At 34.3% G+C, this 21949-nt stretch overlaps 1 protein-coding gene across 2 annotated transcripts in view; it reads right to left on the bottom strand.

Annotated features, from left to right (window-relative positions):
- The window catches only part of LIN28B (lin-28 homolog B), a 128012-nt gene that overhangs the window by 100228 nt on the left and 5835 nt on the right, over positions 1-21949 (bottom strand). The window contains exons 2-3 of one of the 2 annotated variants that reach the window (XM_019442980.2): positions 18588-18636; positions 10850-11037 (exon numbers count right to left, since the gene is read on the bottom strand). In XM_019442980.2, coding sequence (XP_019298525.1) covers positions 10850-11037; positions 18588-18621 — 222 coding nt within the window. In that variant the 5' untranslated portion in view covers positions 18622-18636. Of the gene's footprint in view, positions 1-10849; positions 11038-11863; positions 12119-18587; positions 18637-21949 lie in introns of those variants that run through there. The other variant, XM_019442981.2, reaches the window with a different exon arrangement.

Genomic DNA, 21949 nt, shown 5'->3' on the forward strand with positions numbered 1-21949 from the left:
CATAGTAAAACATTTGTCTATTGATATTAATAGCCTAAGAGCTCGATAGCATTTTCTCCCAAACAGCCAGCTATACTGCTTATTATTAGCAAGAGATTAAATGGAAGAGGAACAAGAGAAAACATATACAATTCATTTCTTCTTACATTTACATGCAGTCCTATAACACATTTCTTTCTTCTTTTCCTACCAGCAATTTTTCCTTGATAAATCATCCCAAACACCACCCCTGTTTTCTTTACACTGTGAGTTCTGAGGATAAGCTACAATTCAGAAACCCCAAATGATGCCAAAAGATAACAGAAAAATAAGTACACTAAGAAACTACCACAATGTAGATAAAAAGATGAGTATTATTTTAAAAATCTATTTAATATCTTTTTTTGGCTTCCTAAAAAAAACAGCAGCATGAACGTCAAATGAGGTATAGCTGTTCAAAAACAAATATTTTAATGCATAAAACACATGAATTCAATAATATTTCAACAAATATTTCATCCAAACATAAAACTTTTGATATCTTATTCATTTTGAGATTCACTTCCATCCTATCTGTAACTAACCAAAAGGGAAGTCACATGACTTACACAATGAAAGAGAAAGAACAGTTTTCTTTCCTTTCCTTTCTACAGGAAGAAACAAAAGCTTGGTATTAGCTATCCAAGGCCAATGGGTGGGGCCTGCAAGCCAAAAAGCTGTAATGGATTGAGGTTAATCTTAATGGGGGCCCACTTTAACCTTCTGAAAGCATCAAAAATGTGAAAATTGCAACCAAAGCTTACAGAAAATAACAGGCACTTAATGTAACTTAGTTTCCACAACTAGAAAATTCTACAGGGACATAATTCAGTTTATAAACAATGTTGCTGCTTTTGTTGGGGTAAAATCACCTAACTGTGATTCCCTACACAGATACACACACCATCCCCCCACTGGCACACAGATACTTCGCAAGCTTCTTGAATAAATAGGAGTATCCAATGTCCTGGGTGATGGGTGGTCCTGAGGTCCTGAACTAGAGCTGTATACTTTTAAGGGATGCTGAGATAAGAACAAAGTGTTTTGTGTTTGTTTAAACCTGACTCTATATTTAAAGTCTTCACACCATTATTGATAAAGTTAACAAACTTGTACTATAGTTGATTCGAGCAAATTTTAAATGTCAGTATAAATGCTAGAAATTAGGCACATGATAACAAAATAAATATTTTGGGATTTTTTTAAATAGATCTGATTGAAATTAACTAATTCAATTTACTTAAAGATAATCACTACATTTCAAAGGCATAAAATCTCAACCTGATGGAATATCATATCATCACACTCGTTCCTGACGGCGTGCTTTTACAGTATCTTATGAAAGAACATATATTTAAATAACATTATACACACCAAATAAGCTGCAATGCAGTGAAAAACTTCTAAATTAGTGAAATCAACCCACGTAGAGTCACAATCAAGCATCAACTATTATGCCCATTTTTAAACTCCAGGCTTTATTATAAGTCTGATAGAAAGAGATTTTTTACAGAGCAGAAAGGCAGGATTTACAAGTGGCCCAAGGAAAAGATAAGCAATGAATAGTTCTGACCCCAGCTTCTCTGGCTTGATCAAGTGGGTCTGCAACCTGAGCCAAAGGGCGCAAATTCCTCACCATTCAAAATCCTTCAATGGCATGGGGGAGGAAACAGTGAAAGGGACAAACGTGCAAGTCCAACTGTCCTTAGATTTAGTATTCAACTAAAAATTTTAATTAGAGAGTTAAATAAATGAACTCAATACTCTGATTAAATTTCTGACTCATAGTTTAACCAGTCCTAAAAAGAGAAGGTTTTTTTTTTCACTTGTTAAAATTGAAAAAATTTATTCATTTATCTTTGTAAATGTATGGCTTACATAGAACTGTGTTAGGTATGTGTTTCTAATATCATTTAATCTATTTAAGGATGTTGTTGAAGGTGGAATTAGTCTCCAAATATAAGCGTTTCCATACTATAAGCAAATTGATGTATTATTAAAATCCTACTTTGGAAAAACAGTTGATAGAATTCATTCCAAGCTCCACAATATATCACTGATTCACTAAGTATTTAAAGCAATAGATACAACCTGTGTTGTCAGACTTCTGTTACAGACTGAACTAAGGATAAAGAATTCAACTGAATGAAGAAAATGTTAAGATAACAGAATTTAAGCATATAGTATCTGGGAACATTCTAGCTACTATCATTAATGGCCTACGCAACTGTTTACAAAGCTTAAGGAAATAAACAGTCATGAAGAAATCCTGGCTGGAGTAAAATTAATTTGAATTTTACATACATAGCACAATAAAACTTAATAAAAATCTTAAGGTTATTAGCAAATTACACTTAAAAGACTTTGAAATAAATGACAACTTTAAGATTAACAAAGTAATAAATGAAAGTGGGCTTTTTAAAAAAAAAAAAGTAGACTGTTATAACAAAAGGGTAAAGCAGCTGGTAAAAGTTAAGTGTATTATTAAAAGCACAATGAAATGATTCTAAGCATTGGTAAAGATAGTTTTTACATATGAAATCTGAAAACTATGTATTTTAAGACATGAAAAATCGCTGTATTTAGCTCAAAATCTGAAAAGTAACATTTATTGTTTTATCAGAGTTTTCCCCCAAATTAAATGGACAGACATTGTGTAACTAGATTTATAAAAAGAAAGTGAATAGTCAATGGAAAAAAATGATCCACTGCTTTTGTACCTCATATAAAAAGAATGAGAATTGGAAAGATCATATTAAAGATTCTGCGAAGAAGAAAATAAAAAGAATATATAGCAAACTGGAGAGCAGAACTCTTTTTTTTTTTAAGTTTATTTATTTATTTTGAGAGACAGAGACAGTGTGAGCATGGGAAGGGCAGAGAGAGAGGGAGAGTCAGAGTCCCAAGGAAGATCCACACTGTCAGTGCAGAGCCCCAGCGTGGGGCTCCAACTCTAGAAACTGTGAGGTCATGACCTGAACCAAAATCAAGAGTTGGAAGTTTAACTGACTGAGCCACCCAGGTGCCCCTGGAGAGCAGAACTTGCAAATCTATCATCCAACAGTGCTTTACACCTACTATGTGATCGATAACAAAGTAGCTGAATAGACATCGAGCCAGGAACTTTCTAGAGTAACCGTTTTCTTACAAGTCCGTACTTTTATACAATAAACCATCTTGTCAATTTACACCTCTAAGAATGTTTACTCAGTTGAGATATAAATTCATTAAATTTCTGAAAAGAAATATGAGTATCAATAAACCTAATTATGCTCTTTAGGTAAACAATGAGTTTCTGCTGCATAAAAAAGTACCATAAGGATAAATGAAATTAAGACTGAAGATCAGTGAAATGCATACTAATTAATCTCACTTTCACAAACACAGAAACTACTAGTAGAAAGGTAATTTGCATAATTCAGATAAGTTCAGACTGTATTTGATAACTGAATTGTAGCTTAGGTCTAAGGTAACAAAAAGAGCCAGGTAAGTTAACCAGTTACTATGACCTATCAATAATCATATAGAATAACTGAACCTCTTGTCTTCCAGGGTGACTACAAATGGACACAAGGGAACTTTTTGGGGTGATGAAATGACTGTGGTGGTGGTTACATAATTTGTCAAAACTCATCTAACTGTATACTTAAATTTGGTGAATTTTATTCTATATATTATACTTCAATAAGCAGACAAGGCAAAAAAATAAATGACATGAGCTTATTACCTTTCAAAAATTCTGATAATTTTTGTGATGAGGGTATAAGTAAAAATGCAGTGCTCAAAATAAAGATTAAAACGAAAACCCGGTACTGTTACAATTCTTAAATTATTTTCATGTGTACTACCTCAATGAACCCTTACCCTAACCCACAAAAATAGGGAGAAAAAATATTATTGAACACATTTCACCCATGGGAACACTGAAGCTCAGAGGAAGTGACTAGTCAGAAGTAAGAAAACCACCAAGTGGCAGAGCCAGATCTAAACCTTCGTTTCTGATGCTTTATCCCTTACTCTACCACACTACCTCTTCTTAGAAATGCTAACTATGTACAACAAACATCACTGAGCCTTTACTCTCTGCCAGGCTCAGTGTTAAATGCTCTACATGTGTAATAACATTTAATCCTCATAATAACCCTATACTAAAGTGGTCACCGCTTTGTCCCCTCCCTTTACAGGACCCTGAGACACTGACAAGGTTACTCACTTTCCCTACAAACAATAAACTGGGATTTCAACAGTGATCTTTTTGACTAGAAGCTCTGCCACTGTACAGTACCTCACAAGGACTAAATAATTAGTATTAGAGCAAAAAGTATTAAATTATTGCAGCAGGTCTACTTAAAACAGTATTTTTTCCCTCAGCTTACACTGAAGAATATACAACTGGATATGTACAACTAAATATTCAGGTAAAATCTCATGATAAAACTATTAAAACAATCTATGTAACCAAGTCATTCCCATATCTCAATTTATATCCTGGTATTTTCAATAATATTACACAATATTTTATGCCATAAAATTATAATAAAATGCTTTGTAGTTCACTGCAATGGAGATTAAACTGTTAACATTATACAACACATTTTGCCCAATTTTAAAGAGAGCACATAAAAGAAGGTACCAACTTAATTTTCTACTATGAATATATGCCACTGAAAATAACCTATCTGTGATTTTGTTGTGACAAGGACTTGTTTACAGTTTAGTTTGTTAAACACACTTGCCAGGCAAATTATATGACAGTATCTCTATACTTCACAACATCCTGAAAAGTCAGGTATTAATTACTCCAATTTGCCACTGATTGTGGAAAGAAAGATAAGACTAAATCTATGAGTCTTATGCTAGACAGCATCTCCAAACAGTCAAATATTTAGATACTGGGCAGGAGGCTGTAATCTTCAGATAATTTTCCAATTTGTTGCTAGATGGAAAGTAAGATTAATCTTGATGTATCAAAATGCAATATAACAAATATTTTCGTTACTCTTTTAATAGAAGCACTCATTAAAAGACAATTTTTAAATGTACCTTACTGATCCACAATGTACTTTCTTAAATATATTACTGTGAACTTTTCAATATCAGAAGATGTTATAATCAAATTATTTTAGAGAAAAATGTAAACCATTTATGTTTCTATGGACTGTTTATGTTACAATGCCATAACCTATAATAACTATATACTGAACTATATACTGAATTTCTTGTTACTTAAAATTCAGTGAGAAATATCTCAAGATATAAAGAACTGATAATAAGAAAGTATTTTATTTCACATGTAGTTCCAAATCAAGTCCAAAGAATATCATACCTTAAAGTAATACATTTCCAGTTTAACTAATCAGAAATATCCTCACTTTATTTGCTTAGGTTATACTTGGATTAGAAATAAAAACACAGCACACCACATTTTTAACTCCAAACTTTTAGGTTAATCACAATACCAAAAGAACTACTCAGTTAAGATAAACAAAAAAAACATCTGCAATATCTATGTAATTTCTGAACAGAAAGAATTCTGGCAAATTTAAATAATAAGGGTTCCTTGCTGCCCCAAAACAACAAAATTTACAACAATAAACTCACTTTTTATCTACCATGTTGAATGCAGGCAAAAAAGAAGTTGTTAACTTTTTATGAAAACCAAGCATTCTAAGATCAGTTAAAGGTAGGTTAAAGTTGTCATGCCACAAGTAAGTTGTTTCTCTCTTACGTATTTGTTTAAAAAACAATCCTTTGATTTATTGCCTTCATTTTTTGTGAAGTCTTTTAAAAAAGAAGAATCAAAAATGAGGAAAATATCTAAGACAACAATGATCTTTATTCATTTTTATTGAAGTATAGTTGATATTCATCAATACTATTTAACATGAAGACTGTCTTAAATGTTCCCAATTCATACTTCATGTTTAAACTGAATTAGAATAAAAGTATCTTTTTAGAAGTAAACAAAAAAGGGTCTTGAAAATGGACCAGCATTTGAAAATCAGAAGTATCCAATATCTGTAAAGACAATAAAAGTCATAAAATTTGGATTTAAATGACTTCAAATATGATTTTATGATTAAATAGCTTTATTTCGTTTGGGATTCTTCCAAATTGGGCAAATCATCTTGAAAACCTGGTAGCATTAGGAACCATTTTCAAATATGAAATTATACATAACTCGCTAACAAATGAGCTCTGTTATATGATATTTTTTTAATTTCCAGGATTTTACTTTGTCTAAATAATTTTTGAAACTGACATTTTCAAGAGTCCCGAGAATAATAATAATCACATCTATTCTACATGTGAAAAATGTTTTCATGCCAAACTACGATAAAAACAAAGATGACTAATAAGTTGGTGATGAAATACTATGAAAAATCCTTAAACATGAACACACTGGAGTAAATGTTTTCATAAATTGTATAATTAATTAATCACTGAGACATGAACTCTATTCTTCATCAACTGAACTGCATATATTTCAAATGTTCATATATTTAAAAACTGTTAATCTCCAAATGTTTTTATACCCTATACTATTAATAAAAATGCTTTAAATTTATCTGTTACAGTAATTATTCTTATTTCTTCTGTTTCCATTACTTTGAGATGTTTTCTGAACAAAGTAATAAAAGGAACATAAAATATATAAAATCGCCGTAATATGGACAATTGTGTTTTCCATTAAGATCAAACTACAAACCAGAAATAAAGAGCATAAGATGAAAATATCAACATATTTGAAAGGTAAATTAAGAATTCCAACCAAATTATTAATACGTATTTAAGCCTATCAAGTAATGGTAGGTGAATTAGTCATTTTGAAATTACTCCCTTTGAGAAGAAATTCTTACATAAGTAGCGAAATAGATGAAATACATTTATGTTAAAAATTCTGTATACCATAATTGATGGCAAAGAATTCCAAATATATAACTAACAAACAAAGAAAATATTATGCAAGTGAGCTGAAGAGAGGGCAGTAAGGAGAATGGATTCTATCCCTCCCCTGAACAAAATAAAGTTTATCTCATTGAGAGAGAGAATATTTATTTGGAAATAAGTATCAAAATTTATGTAAAGAAAACGTAAATGATAATAAACATCAACAGGTAGTTACTGGGTAACAATGCCCCTCTCCAAAAGGATCTCCTTTTAATTATCATGTGACTTATCTAAAATATTATCAAATATTTAAGTCCTATCAAAGTTTATAACATTTCAAAAAGTTACAAGAGAACTTTCCAAGTAATTTAAACATGTTATCCCACAATCTGTGGATGCAATTTTTTTAACTGTCAATAATAAACTAATAGAAGTTATTAATTATTAACACTTACACACTAACTGTACATTGATGACATCACCTTACTAGTAACCTAGACTTACAAATCTGTATTAACCATGTATGCATATTCTTACTTCAATTGAAAGACTAATCTCTGTGTTTTGCACTGGATTCTAAAGTAAGAAATTCCTACAAATATACCCTAATTACAAATAAGTCATCATGAAAACTGTCAAATTTTAAACATTAAATATTTTAAGGAACAACTCGAAAGCAATAAGCTCTAAGGAAATTCACAAAATATTTACACATTCTTGTAAGTTTTTACAAATATTATTAAACACTATCAGGTTTCCATATTAATGTGTCAGAATACATATAATTATTACCAATCCATAATCATATGACCATTTAAATCACAGTATTAGGAAGTCAAATAAGACTGACATTTTAAACCACCAATGGTCACACACCATCCTCAAACAGCAGAGTCCTCACTGCATTTATCAACAATTAAGGACAGGGAAGGTACATTAGCTAAGTCATATGTTTATTTTTGAGAAGTTGGTGACATTACAGAGACTAGAAGAAAGTTTGACTGTATTCTTGCAAACATACTTTAAGTAGAATTATGTAAGAATGTACAGCTCTATTTTAAAAGTACACATGCATATCTTCATTTCATAGCAACTGAACAATATATACGTATATCTTCTCTTCATTTCATAGCAACTAAATTGTTTTTGATGTGCAGTTCTTTGCAGTCAGGATTTTTTTGCTATTCCTATTTAATTGTATGTTTTTTATATATTTATTTATTATTGAAGTATCTGTAGTTAATATCTTTTCAAGAGAAAAAAATCCTGGGAGCCTTGGCATAAATTTTTAAATATTATATTAAACTAAAATTATTTTTTCATTTCCCCAAATATATACTATTAAAAATGTTTCATAATACTTAAAAAAATCCAATGACACGTGTACTTCTGAATACTCAAAAAGAAATTGCATGTATTTAAAATAATGATATTGTACAGTTAAACATTTAAAATTCCTAATTATCTACAATGCTTATTCTTTTATAACAAAATAGCACATAGACATAACAGGAAAAAATTAATTTGAATGATACATTAATGTGGTATGCTTTCAAAAATTCTCGTACAGTAAAAATGGCAATAAAAGAATGATTTTAAAAGTATTTTAAAAACTCTTGTAAAATGGTCCTGAATTGCAACCTGATTGTGTAAGTGATGCTGACAAGATACCTGCACAGATCATTTACGACCATCTAATTGTTACTTGAAATTGCCTGGCTACAATCTGTAGGATTCTGCCTTTTTCAGAACAATTATTCATATGATTTATATGAAATTTGTGTAAGTCCCAATAGAAGACAGAAATTCCTCCCAAAGCCTAAAATCAAGAAGAAAAAAATAAAGCAATAATTTTCCCTAGTAAAAAAGTGAAACATATTTCAAAAAACGAGTACTGTAGCCATCAAAAAAACTCCCTAAAGTATCACTTTCTAATTTCAAATTTAAAGAATATCACTGCTCTTTTTTTACATCACAAAAATGCTAATACTTAAGTTTTATCAACTTTTTTACATACTTCTTCCCAAGAATGTATCTAGATAGATCCTCCTGAAAAATACATTTTATCTCCCCATTTTAATACGTTTTTAAGTAAATACATGACTTGTAACAGAGGATTAAAGCAATTGAATGTTAATAATCTATAGTTGTACTCTAGAAACTGTTTACAATCTATAAATAAAACTTTTCCCACAATAGGGTATTTCATAATTCAGTGGACATACATATGTTTACCAACATATAATCCTTAAATACCTTAAATTTGGATGTCTTGTGGTTCTCAACATTAATATTGGTTAATAAAATGTCTAGCATTTGAAAATATTAAAAGGAAAACATAGAAAACCAAATTATAACAAGGTGTGATCAAAGAAGAAAAGGGCTATTTTTTTTCATTCATCTATAAAACAAATTTATGAGATCGTAAAGAACAATTTAACAACCTAAAGAAGGTTCAAAGTGGAGAAAGCCAGAGCCTGAGAGAAAATGAATTTGTCAATGATTTCAAGTCATTCAGTCTAGGGAGGGAAAAAGCTGAAAATGTAGGTTCATTTTACAATATAAAGTAGGAGGCATAAAATCCAGTAGCCTGTCTATGGACTTCTATTTACATATTTAAACCCTGTTTCAATTCACAGATTATGCTGATCCTTCCACATGTAAACAGCCAATAATGATGGCCAGGCCTTTAGGAAAGGAAAACATACACCACGCAGCAAGGTCAGGAAGCTACCAACCACCACAGGACAACAGATCAAAACAGAATGGTTTCATATGTTTCTATTGTTTATATACTTAATTTTAAGATGATATTCCTTGGGGATAAAGGAAGTTGTAAATATTACCAGGAAGGTGCAATACAGTATCAAATAAAATATATAATTTTCATAAAAGTATACTATTTTCTCCATTTATCTGTCAGGCAACCTGTGGTACTGAATGCCATTCATTCAATTTTTAATACTTAAATGTCAAGCCAAAACAAACCTCTTTGGTCTTAAATCCCTTTACTCCTAAGGATTCATTACAGAGAATTAACTTCTTTCAATGCAATAATCAAACCTGCAAATTATAAATATATATTTTTTTTACTATGATGAGATTAAGCAATAGAGAGGAGTAAAAATGGAAGAGGTATTAATTTACTTGTTTCTGGGTAAATTTTTGAAAATGATAAGCAATGACATTCTGTTTGGTATTTAAGCATCTTAAAAAAATTACAACACAATATAAGCAATGGTGGAAATTTACCCAAAGTGGCAGACTAGCACATTTTAGACACACAAGCTAGAGCCACAGCTGGCCACATGCTTTTTTGAGTTCAGTTTCTTAAAGAGACAGTCTCCTTGGACCTATGCCCTAAAAGGGAGCACATTTCTAAATGTCTGACTACCAACCAACCTATCCTTGGGCATTTCATCAAATCCATGGTAGACCAATAGTGTTCTATCTTATTTTACTGTGAAATCAAATTATTTTTATTTAAACCTACAAACGACTACCAGGGAGGCAGAAATATAATAGGGGAAGCTGGTGTGACTAAAGATGTCTAAAAGGTGTCCTACAATAGCAAAAGTTTGTTTGTTTGCTTTTTTAAACTTAAGTGATCCCTGTTTCTTCATTCATTTCCCCATTCATTCACTAGGCACAGACGACGAAGTATATTGTAACCGATAACACCGGAAGCTACACTACAGCAATTTCGCTGTCGAATGAAGAGGAGAACTTGCTAATAAAGTCAACCAGCAGCCAAGCGGTGAAATTTCAAAGATTTCATTTTCTGTTTAGGAAAAGATACCCAGTAAGGGGTCCATACACATACCGGATTAACTCCTGACTGCAAGGAAGATTTTGTCTTTCAGCGTATGACCACTGACAAAACTACTGACCAAATCCTGCACATGGTAAAAGGAGAAGAGGGGGAAAAAGTTTGGCTTACTTGGTGCACAAACACATCGACTGGAATATCCAAGGGGCTTCCCTCTCGGTTTATCATGGAGATGAATCCAAATCCCATTCGCACATTGAACCACTTACAGTGGCCAGTTCCGTGCAAAACCTGGGATTCCTCCTCTGCCTGCTCCGGCAGCTTCCCGGGCCCTTCACCACCACCTTTGCCTGCCCCGCCTGAGTAGAACAGGACAAAAAAAAGTCAGTTAGTCTGTATTCCCAAACTGTTCGTTGAAAGAGAAAAAAACTGCTTGGGGGTGGGGGGTGGGGGAAGGAAACAGAAAGAAACTCCAATAAAGGTTGATTCTTTTCTTCTACAGAAAATATTTAAAATGAAAGGGTTAAAAGGGGAAGCGGGGGAGGAGGGAGCCACACTGCTCTATCGATCACATCAACTTCCACTTTTCTGTACATACGTGTACTTTTTCATTTAACTCCATTTTTTTCGGCCACATATTACGATTACAGCATGCGATACTTTACTTGCATATTGCTGATTTAACACTCGTCCCATTTACAAAAAGAAAATTTCGGCGTAACTATTCTCTCCGGCGGGCACGAGGAGAAAAGAGAAATCGTGAAGATGGTTAGAGCTAGTTAATACACATGCAGCGGCAGTGAATCCAGGGTTATTTGCAATGTGCATTCCCCTCCCCCCAATAACTTTCAATTAAAGTTGGGGTGGAATGGGGGAGGGGGCAGGTGTATAAAAGTTTTCTCGGGCTCACTAACTGAAACTGCGCTTAATCACACTCAAACAATTCAAACAATAGCCCCCTGAAAGCTTTTCAAGTTGTGAATCAGTGTGGGCGGTACAAAACATTTTTGGAGATCTATAACAATAGGTTGCAGAAAGCCCCATTGCGCGATGGGGAGTGGGGGTAATGCCCAGTATTGGGGTAAAAGGGGAAGGGAGGACGGGCAAAGAAGGGTGGGAAAGGGGGAGGGGGGGAGAGAAAGGAAGAGAGAAAATCACAGTAAAACAATAGAAAAGAAAATTAACCTTCGGCCATGTTGCCCCACGGGCCCTCTGCTCCAAACTCGTGAGATGAAAACTTTCCCTTTGGAACGGAGTGATCTTCTGAATCAATCTAACATCTTGATTTTGTGCGATCACAAATTTAGCTCGCATGGTCTAATGTGCTTTCCCTCTTTTGATTTTTTTCTCTTCTCTCTCCAGTTTCTGGCCCCCTGAGCCACGTGACTTTGTCAATTACATGCTTTCTTGCTACTAATTTCACCTCGGATCCTTAAGGGGCTGGCAAGAGGAAGAGATAACCAATCGCCATTTCATCTATGCTGACATCAAAATAATTTATGAATGAACATGAAAAACTCAAACATGTTATCTTAAAGACAATTTGGGACGCTTCTTTGCGATAAATCAGAATGCTGATTTCGTGCTTTTACTTAGACACAATGGAGGGTCCTTGTGAATCGTCGATTTAGAAAAAACGGCACGGTCATATATGTGCACACGCGTGCCTTACACACAAGCCTGTCTAAATAATCTCATTTAGGGGGGAAAAGCCCTCTAAATAAAGCAACCAATGTTACGCTGTTTCTCCCGTAAGAAGTCAGCTGCTCCGTAATAGTCAACCTGCTTGGGGCAAAGAAATTCATATTTAACTCAATTCTGAGAGGAAAATGTGTAATTTACAAAGGACCTAATTAAACCTAATTACATCTCCATGAAACTTGAGATAATAGTAACATACACCTACAATAAGACCAAAGCACACATTTCCCTGATCGTGCCCCGAAATTTTTTTAGATTTAAAATTAGATCTTGCTGGAAAAATCGCTAGCACGTTCATGTACTCAATTTATGTTTTGGTTCATCATCTCGGAACATTTTGAACGGGGAATTGTACTTCACAGGTTTCTCCGCCATCTCTTTCCGGGGGAGGAGATGTGATTAATGACTTCCTAAATAACAGCCCAGTTTTCCAGCCTAACATAGAGTGAACCTCAATCAGTGGCGATTGTTCCCCAAGAGCAAGACGACGTAGGGCAGGGAGGGGGAGGGGAGCGCCAGCACAGGCTGCAGCAGAGCCAGAGAAGGGGGGGGGGGGGGGGGGAGAGGAAAAAAAGCGGGCACGGGCGGGGGGAGGGGAGAAGAAAGGGGACAAGTGGAGTAGAAAAGGTAAATTCGTATCATACTGATTGAACCCTGACATTTAAAAAGTCCACCGCCAATGGACAGAAGAGTCGAAGAAGCGAAAATTTAATAACGGATTAGGCTCCTTCCATCCCTTCTCTGGCCGGCCCCAGTTTCAAAACGCTTACCCTTTACCTTTCAAATTGATTCAAACGATTGTTGATGACTGGACGCTGACGCCAATATCACCGCCCTCATCGAATACTACAGTAAATATTATAGATCCACTAGAAATGCCTTACTTCCTTTAAAATACAAAACATACCCCGTCTCTGAAACATTAAAATGCACCACCACTCTTTCCCCCACCCCACCCCCCATTTTCTTAAACAAGCAGTTTACGGAGAAACTGTACAGATACCACTTCCCTTCGGCAAAGCTACCGGGTTGACCCTCCCCCACCTTACCCGCAATCCCCCTCCCAGATCTCCAAACATGCCCACACTCCTCTAACTCTAATACTGTTTCACACAAACTAAAATGTGGGGATTCTGAATCTAAAAGCTTTGAAAATCCACAGAATGCACCTATCTTTACACCTCCTCCCCATAGTAAACAACTAAATATAAATTCTAATTAGTGCAGAACAAATAAACGGGTGTGTGTAAATATGTTCTTTTCAGCTGTTTGTGGTAAAAGGCATCAATCAAGATTGATCAATTTGGAAAGATTTTTCGTGTTTATTTCTTTTGTTGTTTCTCAGGAAAGGAGGCAAAGCTTTCTCATTTTATTTACTTTGGGGAGAATAACCACCTTCCAGTTGGTTGGGGAAGAAAGCAAAACTGTAAAAATCCAAATGATTTTGCAAGAGTAACAAAAGCTCCAAGCTCTCAAAAAAAATTATTTGCTAACAAAACATTTTTAGGCACTATTTTAATAGTAGAAATCAACTGATTACACTGACCTATAATGAAGTAACTTTAATGATGGCATTTCAGGGGAAACATTTCACATAATAGGAAATAGATAAAATTTAAAATAAGTTATGTTTTGTTATATTTTGAACAAAAGAATTACTTTTAAAAATCAACATCTGGTAACAGAAAAATAATCTAAAAAAGTACTCATGTAAATTGAAGGGAGGTGTTATTATTTATATGAAAGTAATTATAAAATTCACAGCAGTATAGTTTGGTTTTGTCACCAACACACATTTATGGTAAACAATATTTTATCTGTTGTTTATTTTTAATTAGAAAATAGTTTAATTAGAAAATCAGAAACAACATATAGGTGGATTCTGAGTTCTTGTTTATGCTTAAATTTGATGTAACTCAAAACTATCAATATATAAATATATACTAAAAGTGTGAAATACCATAACTGAACTACACTGAATGGTATGGTTATGAGATTCACAGTCTTGCCTGATTGGCGGCCTCCAGTATTAGTGGAATTAAGGTTGGGTTCACTGGACTGGTCACTGGTGTCAGAGGTTATCGACTCATTCATTTCCTGAGAGGGACATCAGCCTTTCAAGTTGTGTAGAAGGCTTTTTCCAACTGGGAACTCAGAGAAATCCTCTAACATTCATTCACAAGGAATTTAAGTCAAATACATTTACATACCTGGGGGAGGGAGGTGGGTAGAAAAGACAAGAGGAAGAGAAGGGAGAGGAGGGGAGGAAATTGACAAGGGAGACACAGTCACACACAGAAAAATACTACTATTTTGGGGATATGGCACTGTCATTTCAATAGATTCGTCTTTTCTGCCCACCCCCCCCCCAATCTTTTGAGCCTAAGATCCTTTTTATAAAACTGACCATAATCTCTTTAAGCTCTTAGAGAGTGCTTCTTTCACATAAAATAGTCCTATGAATCTCCTAGAATGCTTTCCAATTTGTCACCTTCCTGAAGTCTTCTGGTTTTAATTTTTTTCTCATTTCCTACTTGTTTTTAGTGCCAGAAAGACCTGTGCTTGACTCAAAACGCATGTTTTATATTTGTGAAAGCCAAATGTTTAGTATTTTGATTTACCATAGTTCTTTCAAAATGTTTTAAGAATGAGTTCAGGTACCTACAAAGAATCATCAACGCACTGGGGAGAAAAATTAAGGAATTAACCTATCACATGCCCGTTGGTCATGACAATCTAAGATTTCTTCGTTTAAAAAACGAAGTACACATTTCATCGACCGTTTTCTTTCCCTTTCTTTTCTTTTTTCTTTTACCTCTAAGGGTACAATGCAAGGAGCCCAAAGAGGTGCCTGAGCCAACGTCGTTGTCAACTATAAGCAATGAGTGACTTCAGTGACTTCTATTACAGCAGAAACAATGCTCTGGTTCTTCTTAAAACTAGGAGGAGGGGCAGTGGCACTGCGGTGAGCGACTCCACCCGCGCTCTCCTGCAGGCAAATGGGGCTGGGGTCTGCAGCCCCTGCGCCGCCTTCGCCTTCGCAGCCGAGCGCCTTCCCGCCCAGCTAGCCTCCCAGGGTCGCCAAGACCCCCAGGCCAGCGGATCCGCCCTTTCCCTCCACCTCCCGCCCCAGCAACTTCCTCTCCCCTTACCCTCCCTCCCCAGTCACCTTTCCCTTATTCATCACATCACCACCCCCTCTCTAGAAGTCAAACCTTCCAAAGAAGGCTGGTGATTTCTCATTAGTGAGGGGCGTTTAGATTTGTCCTTTCGCCCCAAGAACACCAAACAAAAGAAGCCCTTGCCTTCACTATTTTGAAGGCAACACCTGGCACAATTCACTACTTTTACTGCATTTCCAGATGTATAAAATTTATAACTTGGTCCCTTATCTGTGACAGGTCAGAGTCTCCCCTAAGACAAGTGAGGTCAAGGGGGAGAGGGAACCAGGCCCCCAGGGACTGACCACCACCGCCACCCTCACTTCCCCAACAGGCCAAACCTAAAATGGAGCTGTCTTCAGACAGACCCCTGGCGCCGTCCTTTCGGGAAGCCAGGAAAACGTGGCAATGCGCCTTTAGAGGATCGGGAAAAGAATTCCGCGGGGAAGGAGGTGGAGCGGCGACCGCGGAGGATTTTAGGGAAGCGGCTCTCTGGCCCCGGAGTGAGGTTTCCTGCTCAAAAACAGCGGACCCACACGTCGGGCAAAGTGTTCCCCATCCCTCCCACCCGCTGCGTTTCAGCAAACCACTGGCATTGCTGGCAAATAACTTTTCCTCAAATTCTTATAATACGGAGTCAAATGAAAGAGTACTCGCCTGGGTGCGCTGGTCTTATAGTAGAGGCACTTCAGAATTGGGGGGGTATTTTGTTTTTGTTTCCAAAAAGCAAAATTCCGTTCTCATTTAATTTCCTTATCTGGAAGCAAAATGCTCTGGCTTAAACACAATTGTTCCAATTTGAGAACTTTTACACAGCTGTAAAACTCTCTTAAACTTTTGCCTTAAATATCTTAACACATTTCCCCAGGTATAATTAAATTATGGAAAAACAGGAACCGATTAGCATAAATTTTAAGTTTTCCAGACAAATTACCTTCATATTTCAAAAACAAGCAACTTTCTTTCTTTTTGGTCAGTTATGTTTCAGCAAAGTATTCAAAGGAATATAATTAAATTCAGAAAGGGGCATTATTTTAAGACCACCATTTTGTAGAAAGTTTCGTTAAAAAAAAAAAAAAACGAATAGAAAAAAAAAAAAGCCCTACTCTGTTAACATACTTCTCTCCCAACGAAAAGGAGAAATATAATTTTTTTGTTACTCCTAACAAATATTTTCTGAAACGTGCTCAATATTTCCTTATATGATTTCAAATGGAACAGCAATTGGGTTAGAAAATCATTCAGTAATAAGCATTACATTATTTTGCCCAAAACAGCACAAAAAGAAGTTTCATGTTTTATTTTAAAAATAAGTTCATATTTTTCACCTGTACAACTTAAACATGTAGTCTCCATAATATAAAGATACTTTTGCAGTGAATATTCTGTCTGTAGAAATGACACTAAATAACATAAACATACAATTCCTTCCCTGTCTCCCAAAGCAATGAATCAAAGTTTATTCTTTAAAACTTAATCTCATTAAAACAAATAATCAGCTGAAATAAGAGTGTGGACTGTTTCCAAGTTATTTCTCTTAATATCATCACTTTGGGCTTATCTGAGAGAAGAGGACAGGGAGATGGAAAATGAGAAGGAAAAGAAGACCAGGACTAAAAGATTAGGCAAGTGAGAAGACATCTTCAGGTTTTAAAGATGCCTGTGTGGGAAGCAAATCTGTGGAGAAGAAAACATCTAACTGGAGGCCACAGGCACCTGGCTGGCTCGGTCGGTTAGAACAGTTACAGCATGCAACTCTTGATCTTAAGGTTGTGAGTTTGAGCCCCACATTGGGTGTAGAGAGAATACTTGAAATAAATACAATTTAAAAAAAAAAAAGAGGAGGGAAAAAAAGAAAACTGAGGCCAGAGTTCTGGTCCCATATTAATGACTTTATGACCTTAAGCCAGTCATTGAGCTTCTCTGAGTCTCAGCTTCCTCATCTGCAAAGTGAGACCAACCAGTCAATGTTCAAATCTTTCAGTTTCCATGTAATATCTGGAAATAACCTTTCTTTTGGTCAAAGTGGAATCTCTCCCTGGCCAGCCCTTTTTTAATCACAAGGAAACACAGACATGAAACTTTACTGCAGTCACTTAACACATTGGTGTTAACGTTATTTCCCAACAGAAAAGAAAAAGGTCTCTGGACTGCCTCCCATCTGCCCCTGGAGAAAAAAAAAAACATAATCAATAGTAAGGGGCAACTGGGTGGTAAAATAAACTATTGTAGTAACTTTCCAGAATCTTCTTTTTCATGATACTCATTAAGAGCATCATCTCCATGTCAAAGGATTCACTCTAGAAAAAAGCAAAGTGTTTGTCAAATGGCAAAGCCTCTCAGTGGCTTCCTCATTAAAAATTTGATCCCTACTAATTCCTCTTGCTACCTACAGTCCTATATTTAATAAGCTTAATAACAGAATAACATCTTTTCATTTGTACTTATTAATGCTCACAAACTTTGTCATATTATAGCTCTTAAATGTGTTTTCAAAACAGTATTAATCAAGAGTAGATCCAAGACACTAAATTCATCAGAGCAGAAGCTAAAATACTAGATTATCAAATAGAATTGTTACTGAAAAGTATTGTAAATTTTCAGTTAATTTCAGTAATACAAGAAAATATATACCAAAAGTATAGGTTTTACAGTACACCTAAGTAAACAAAAGGATATGTTTTTAACAGTGTAGGTTTAAATTATTGAAAGTTCAAGTGATTTATTTTTGCAGTATAATGAGGAACAAATTTGGTACATGTTCATGAGAAGCAAAATAAATGGAGCTTCCTAAATTAAGAAAATTCCCTGAAAAATCTTTAACAATCAGAAGGAAAAGGAGTTAGACTACTTCATCCATGCCATTCTGGTGGGAATATCAGTTTATAGATGAAATCATCTGAAGTACAGTAGGTTATGGTACCCATCTTGCCAAAGTGGAGAATTGATGCGGGCTGTCAAGTTTTCTTATATGTCTCCAGTAATCTTTTTAAAACATTAGTCAAGTTAAATATTTAATTGGGAGGGGAAAAAAAGTACAGACTAACCTGGGGCTGATGAAACCTGGTTGAATGACCTCATCGTCTTCTGAAGAACCTAAAATCAGAGAGCTCAAGTAAGTACTATATTAATTGCCTATTTAATTGCCTCTTCTTCAGTTTAACGGCTTATTAGAAAGCAATAAAATGCCTAGGTGTTTGGCTCTGTGAAGTGACCTGTAAACTTTTTTTTTTTTAACAATTTAAGACTCACCTAGCAAAATCATATAACCAATTGGCATAAACTCGACTTTCATTCCTATTAAAGGACGTTTGTTTAAAAAAAACATTTTACACAAGACCATTAAGATTACTTTTTTTTTTTTTTTTTTTGAGACAGAGAGAGACAGAGCATGAACAGGGGAGGGGCAGAGAGAGAGGGAGACACAGAATCCGAAACAGGCTCCAGGCTCCGAGCTGTCAGCACAGAGCCCGATGCGGGGCTCGAACCCATGGACGATGAGATCATGACCTGAGCCGAAGTCGGACGCTTAACCGACCAAGCCACCCAGGCGCCCCAAGACCATTAAGATTACTCTTAATTGTTCATGAGCCAATTTCATGAATACAGTTTAAAAATTTTTTAAAGCTTAATTTTACACTGTAATTCCAAAATCCCATTTTTTAAAACCACAGTTAAAAATCAACCTAACACACAATATTTTATTGATGAACTTAACTGACAATTCTCTTCAGATAGATTTTAGAAGATAAATTGTGTGATTCTAATTGTGGTTCTCTATACCACTCATATTGGGTCCATTACATTCAAATGCTTTGTGAGAAAAAAATTAATAGTAGTACACTTAATTATTAAGTATATTTAATTAACAGTATCTAACACGTATGAACCTACATTTTAAAAAGCAAAAACAGTTCTTGTTTCAAAACTATGAATAAGTACTGATGTTTCTAATATATCCATGGGCAGATGTCATGACACAATAAAACTTGCAATAAAGAGGTTGCCCAGTAATGAAGTATAGCAATTAGAAGAGAAACTCCTGCTGGCAACTGAATTATTTTTATCCTGGGTTCAGAATTATTGAGGTTTGGAAAAATAGATTAGTTTGAACATGCATCCACTCACCTGCTACCACCCAGGGTTGTCTTTCTTCCCTTAACTAAGTTTTACATGCTCAATCTACTGTATCAACTCACGAAAAATAAAACATAATGTGTAAATTCTTTGAGGTGCAATCTAATTGTCTTCTCAAAATGAAATAGAGACTTTTCCAAGTGTAAAGTTCTACTGAATGGTGACCCAAGATTCTTCCTACAAAGGATGACAATCCCACTGAGTACGATTTGAAAAGAATAGAGGAATATTGTCAGCAAAAGGCACGTGAACCTCTATACATTAAATCCTTCATTTATCCTGTGTTTACAACTAGAAGACAATGACAGACCCTAAAGTTAACAAAATTCATTAAAACTTACTGAAATAGAGCTGTCCTTTATATTGAGTCTATATTGTTTTATTTTGTACATTTGATTGATGTGGACATGCATTTAAATATTAGATATAAACTTCAGCAAAACCCTAGCTCATGTTTTCCTATTCTAGTAGCCCCAGCCTATGCTTAATCCTATCTGCTTATAGTTATGGAGAAGGTCAAACCAACATAAAAACAGTCAATAGGGATTTGTCAAAAATTTTTTTCAAATAATTCATATAAATTATTATAAGCAGTAGACTCAAAAAAGTGAAAATCAAATGGTGTAAGAAAGCTAGCTACTAAATAACACTATAAATTTGAGTGATAAAGATGTTCAGATTTTTCACTATCCAAACTTACCATATGATGTTTTTTGGTTACTGACAATTTTAATATTATCATCCTTTTCAAATAAAAAGATAGAATTATTTGATAGACATTAATGTATTTCATTGATGCTAAGTAACGGTTTAAAACTTTCCAAAAGCAAGACTAGGTAAAGAAAGTAGAATTAAGTTTAAATATGGTTATTAAAATCTATCTACCCAATGATTACTGAATAACTGTTTTAGGAATGAGATAGGTAAATATTATATGTTCATATCTTTACTATAGGTGACTGTATTTTGACATGAAGTAATGATAAAGAATAAAAAATAAGCCTTTAAATGCATGGATACTCCAAAAACAGCTTTTTGTAATTTTATACATGGGTATTTTCATTTGATACCATAATTTTTAGTAAATTTTAGAAAACAAAAACCTAATTAAAACTGTGATATCGTAAAGTAAGGTTTTCTGCCCCTTCACTAGAACAATCCCTATTCATCATTTAAATCTCCGCTTAGATCTCCTTTTCTTATTGTTCCATACCGAGTATAATGCCTCTCCATATAATACCATACCAAAATTATGACTGTAATAACCCATGAAAATGGTCCCTATCCCAACTTGATGCTATGCTCTATGGTGGTGAGGGGTGGAGGGGATTGCATATATTTATCTCATCATTGTGATCTTAGCATTCTTTAGTGCTCAATACATAGTTTTTAATGAACCAATGACTTAATGAATTTCTGAACCCTGGCTGACTATTCCTAGGATGCCTTTTATGAATTAAGTGGACTTGTATACAAAATTTTCTTAAAACCGTATTTTTATAAAAGAGAATGTGATAGGCAATTAATTATGACTGTTGTAAATGTAAATGTACATGTAAAGTGACTTCAATAATTTTATTCTCGATGTACACGATTATAAAATTACTTAACTTATAAACTCTATTCACTACACTCTTAGATTTCACATTTCCTCCTGTTAAAATATGTAACCATATTCTTCTCAACTACTTTCCATATTGCTGTTAGTCCACTATTGTAACTATTCAATGTAAAATAAAGTGTTTACTATTCTGCATTATACGCTGTAATTTCTTTAAAAATTGCCAAGTTCTTAAGCCCAAGGAATTGAGTAGTAATAAATAAAAATAAAATGCTACTACATGTTACTCAGAACTTTATTTCAATTCAATTTACATGTTAGCTTTTACCTCTAAAAAACAAGTTACTTTAAGGTGGCAAAAAGTAATTTAGCAATAAAAAACATTCACTATCATAAAAGGAAAATTATGTCATTATTCTCATTACTACAATTTCTCAACATTTAAAAAGATATTTAAATAACAAATTGTTTCTCCTATTAGTATTTTCTAAAATAATGTAAATGTAGAGTACATTATAGTTTACTAAATTAAATACTTTATAGTTTACAACACAAATTAGTCTATTTACAATATGTCTCAATTATCATTGAACTAAATACATCTTTTGGAAAGCAAAATAGGCAACAATATGACTTTTCTTTCTTAGAATATATGAGAGAAAAGGTTTCAAATGACTACTTAAGATCATATAGCAAACACAGTACACAAAT

Source organism: Panthera pardus, unplaced genomic scaffold (genome assembly GCF_024362965.1).
Source record: "Panthera pardus isolate Hobbes unplaced genomic scaffold, ASM2436296v1 HiC_scaffold_17, whole genome shotgun sequence".
Lineage (NCBI taxonomy): Eukaryota > Metazoa > Chordata > Mammalia > Carnivora > Felidae > Panthera > Panthera pardus.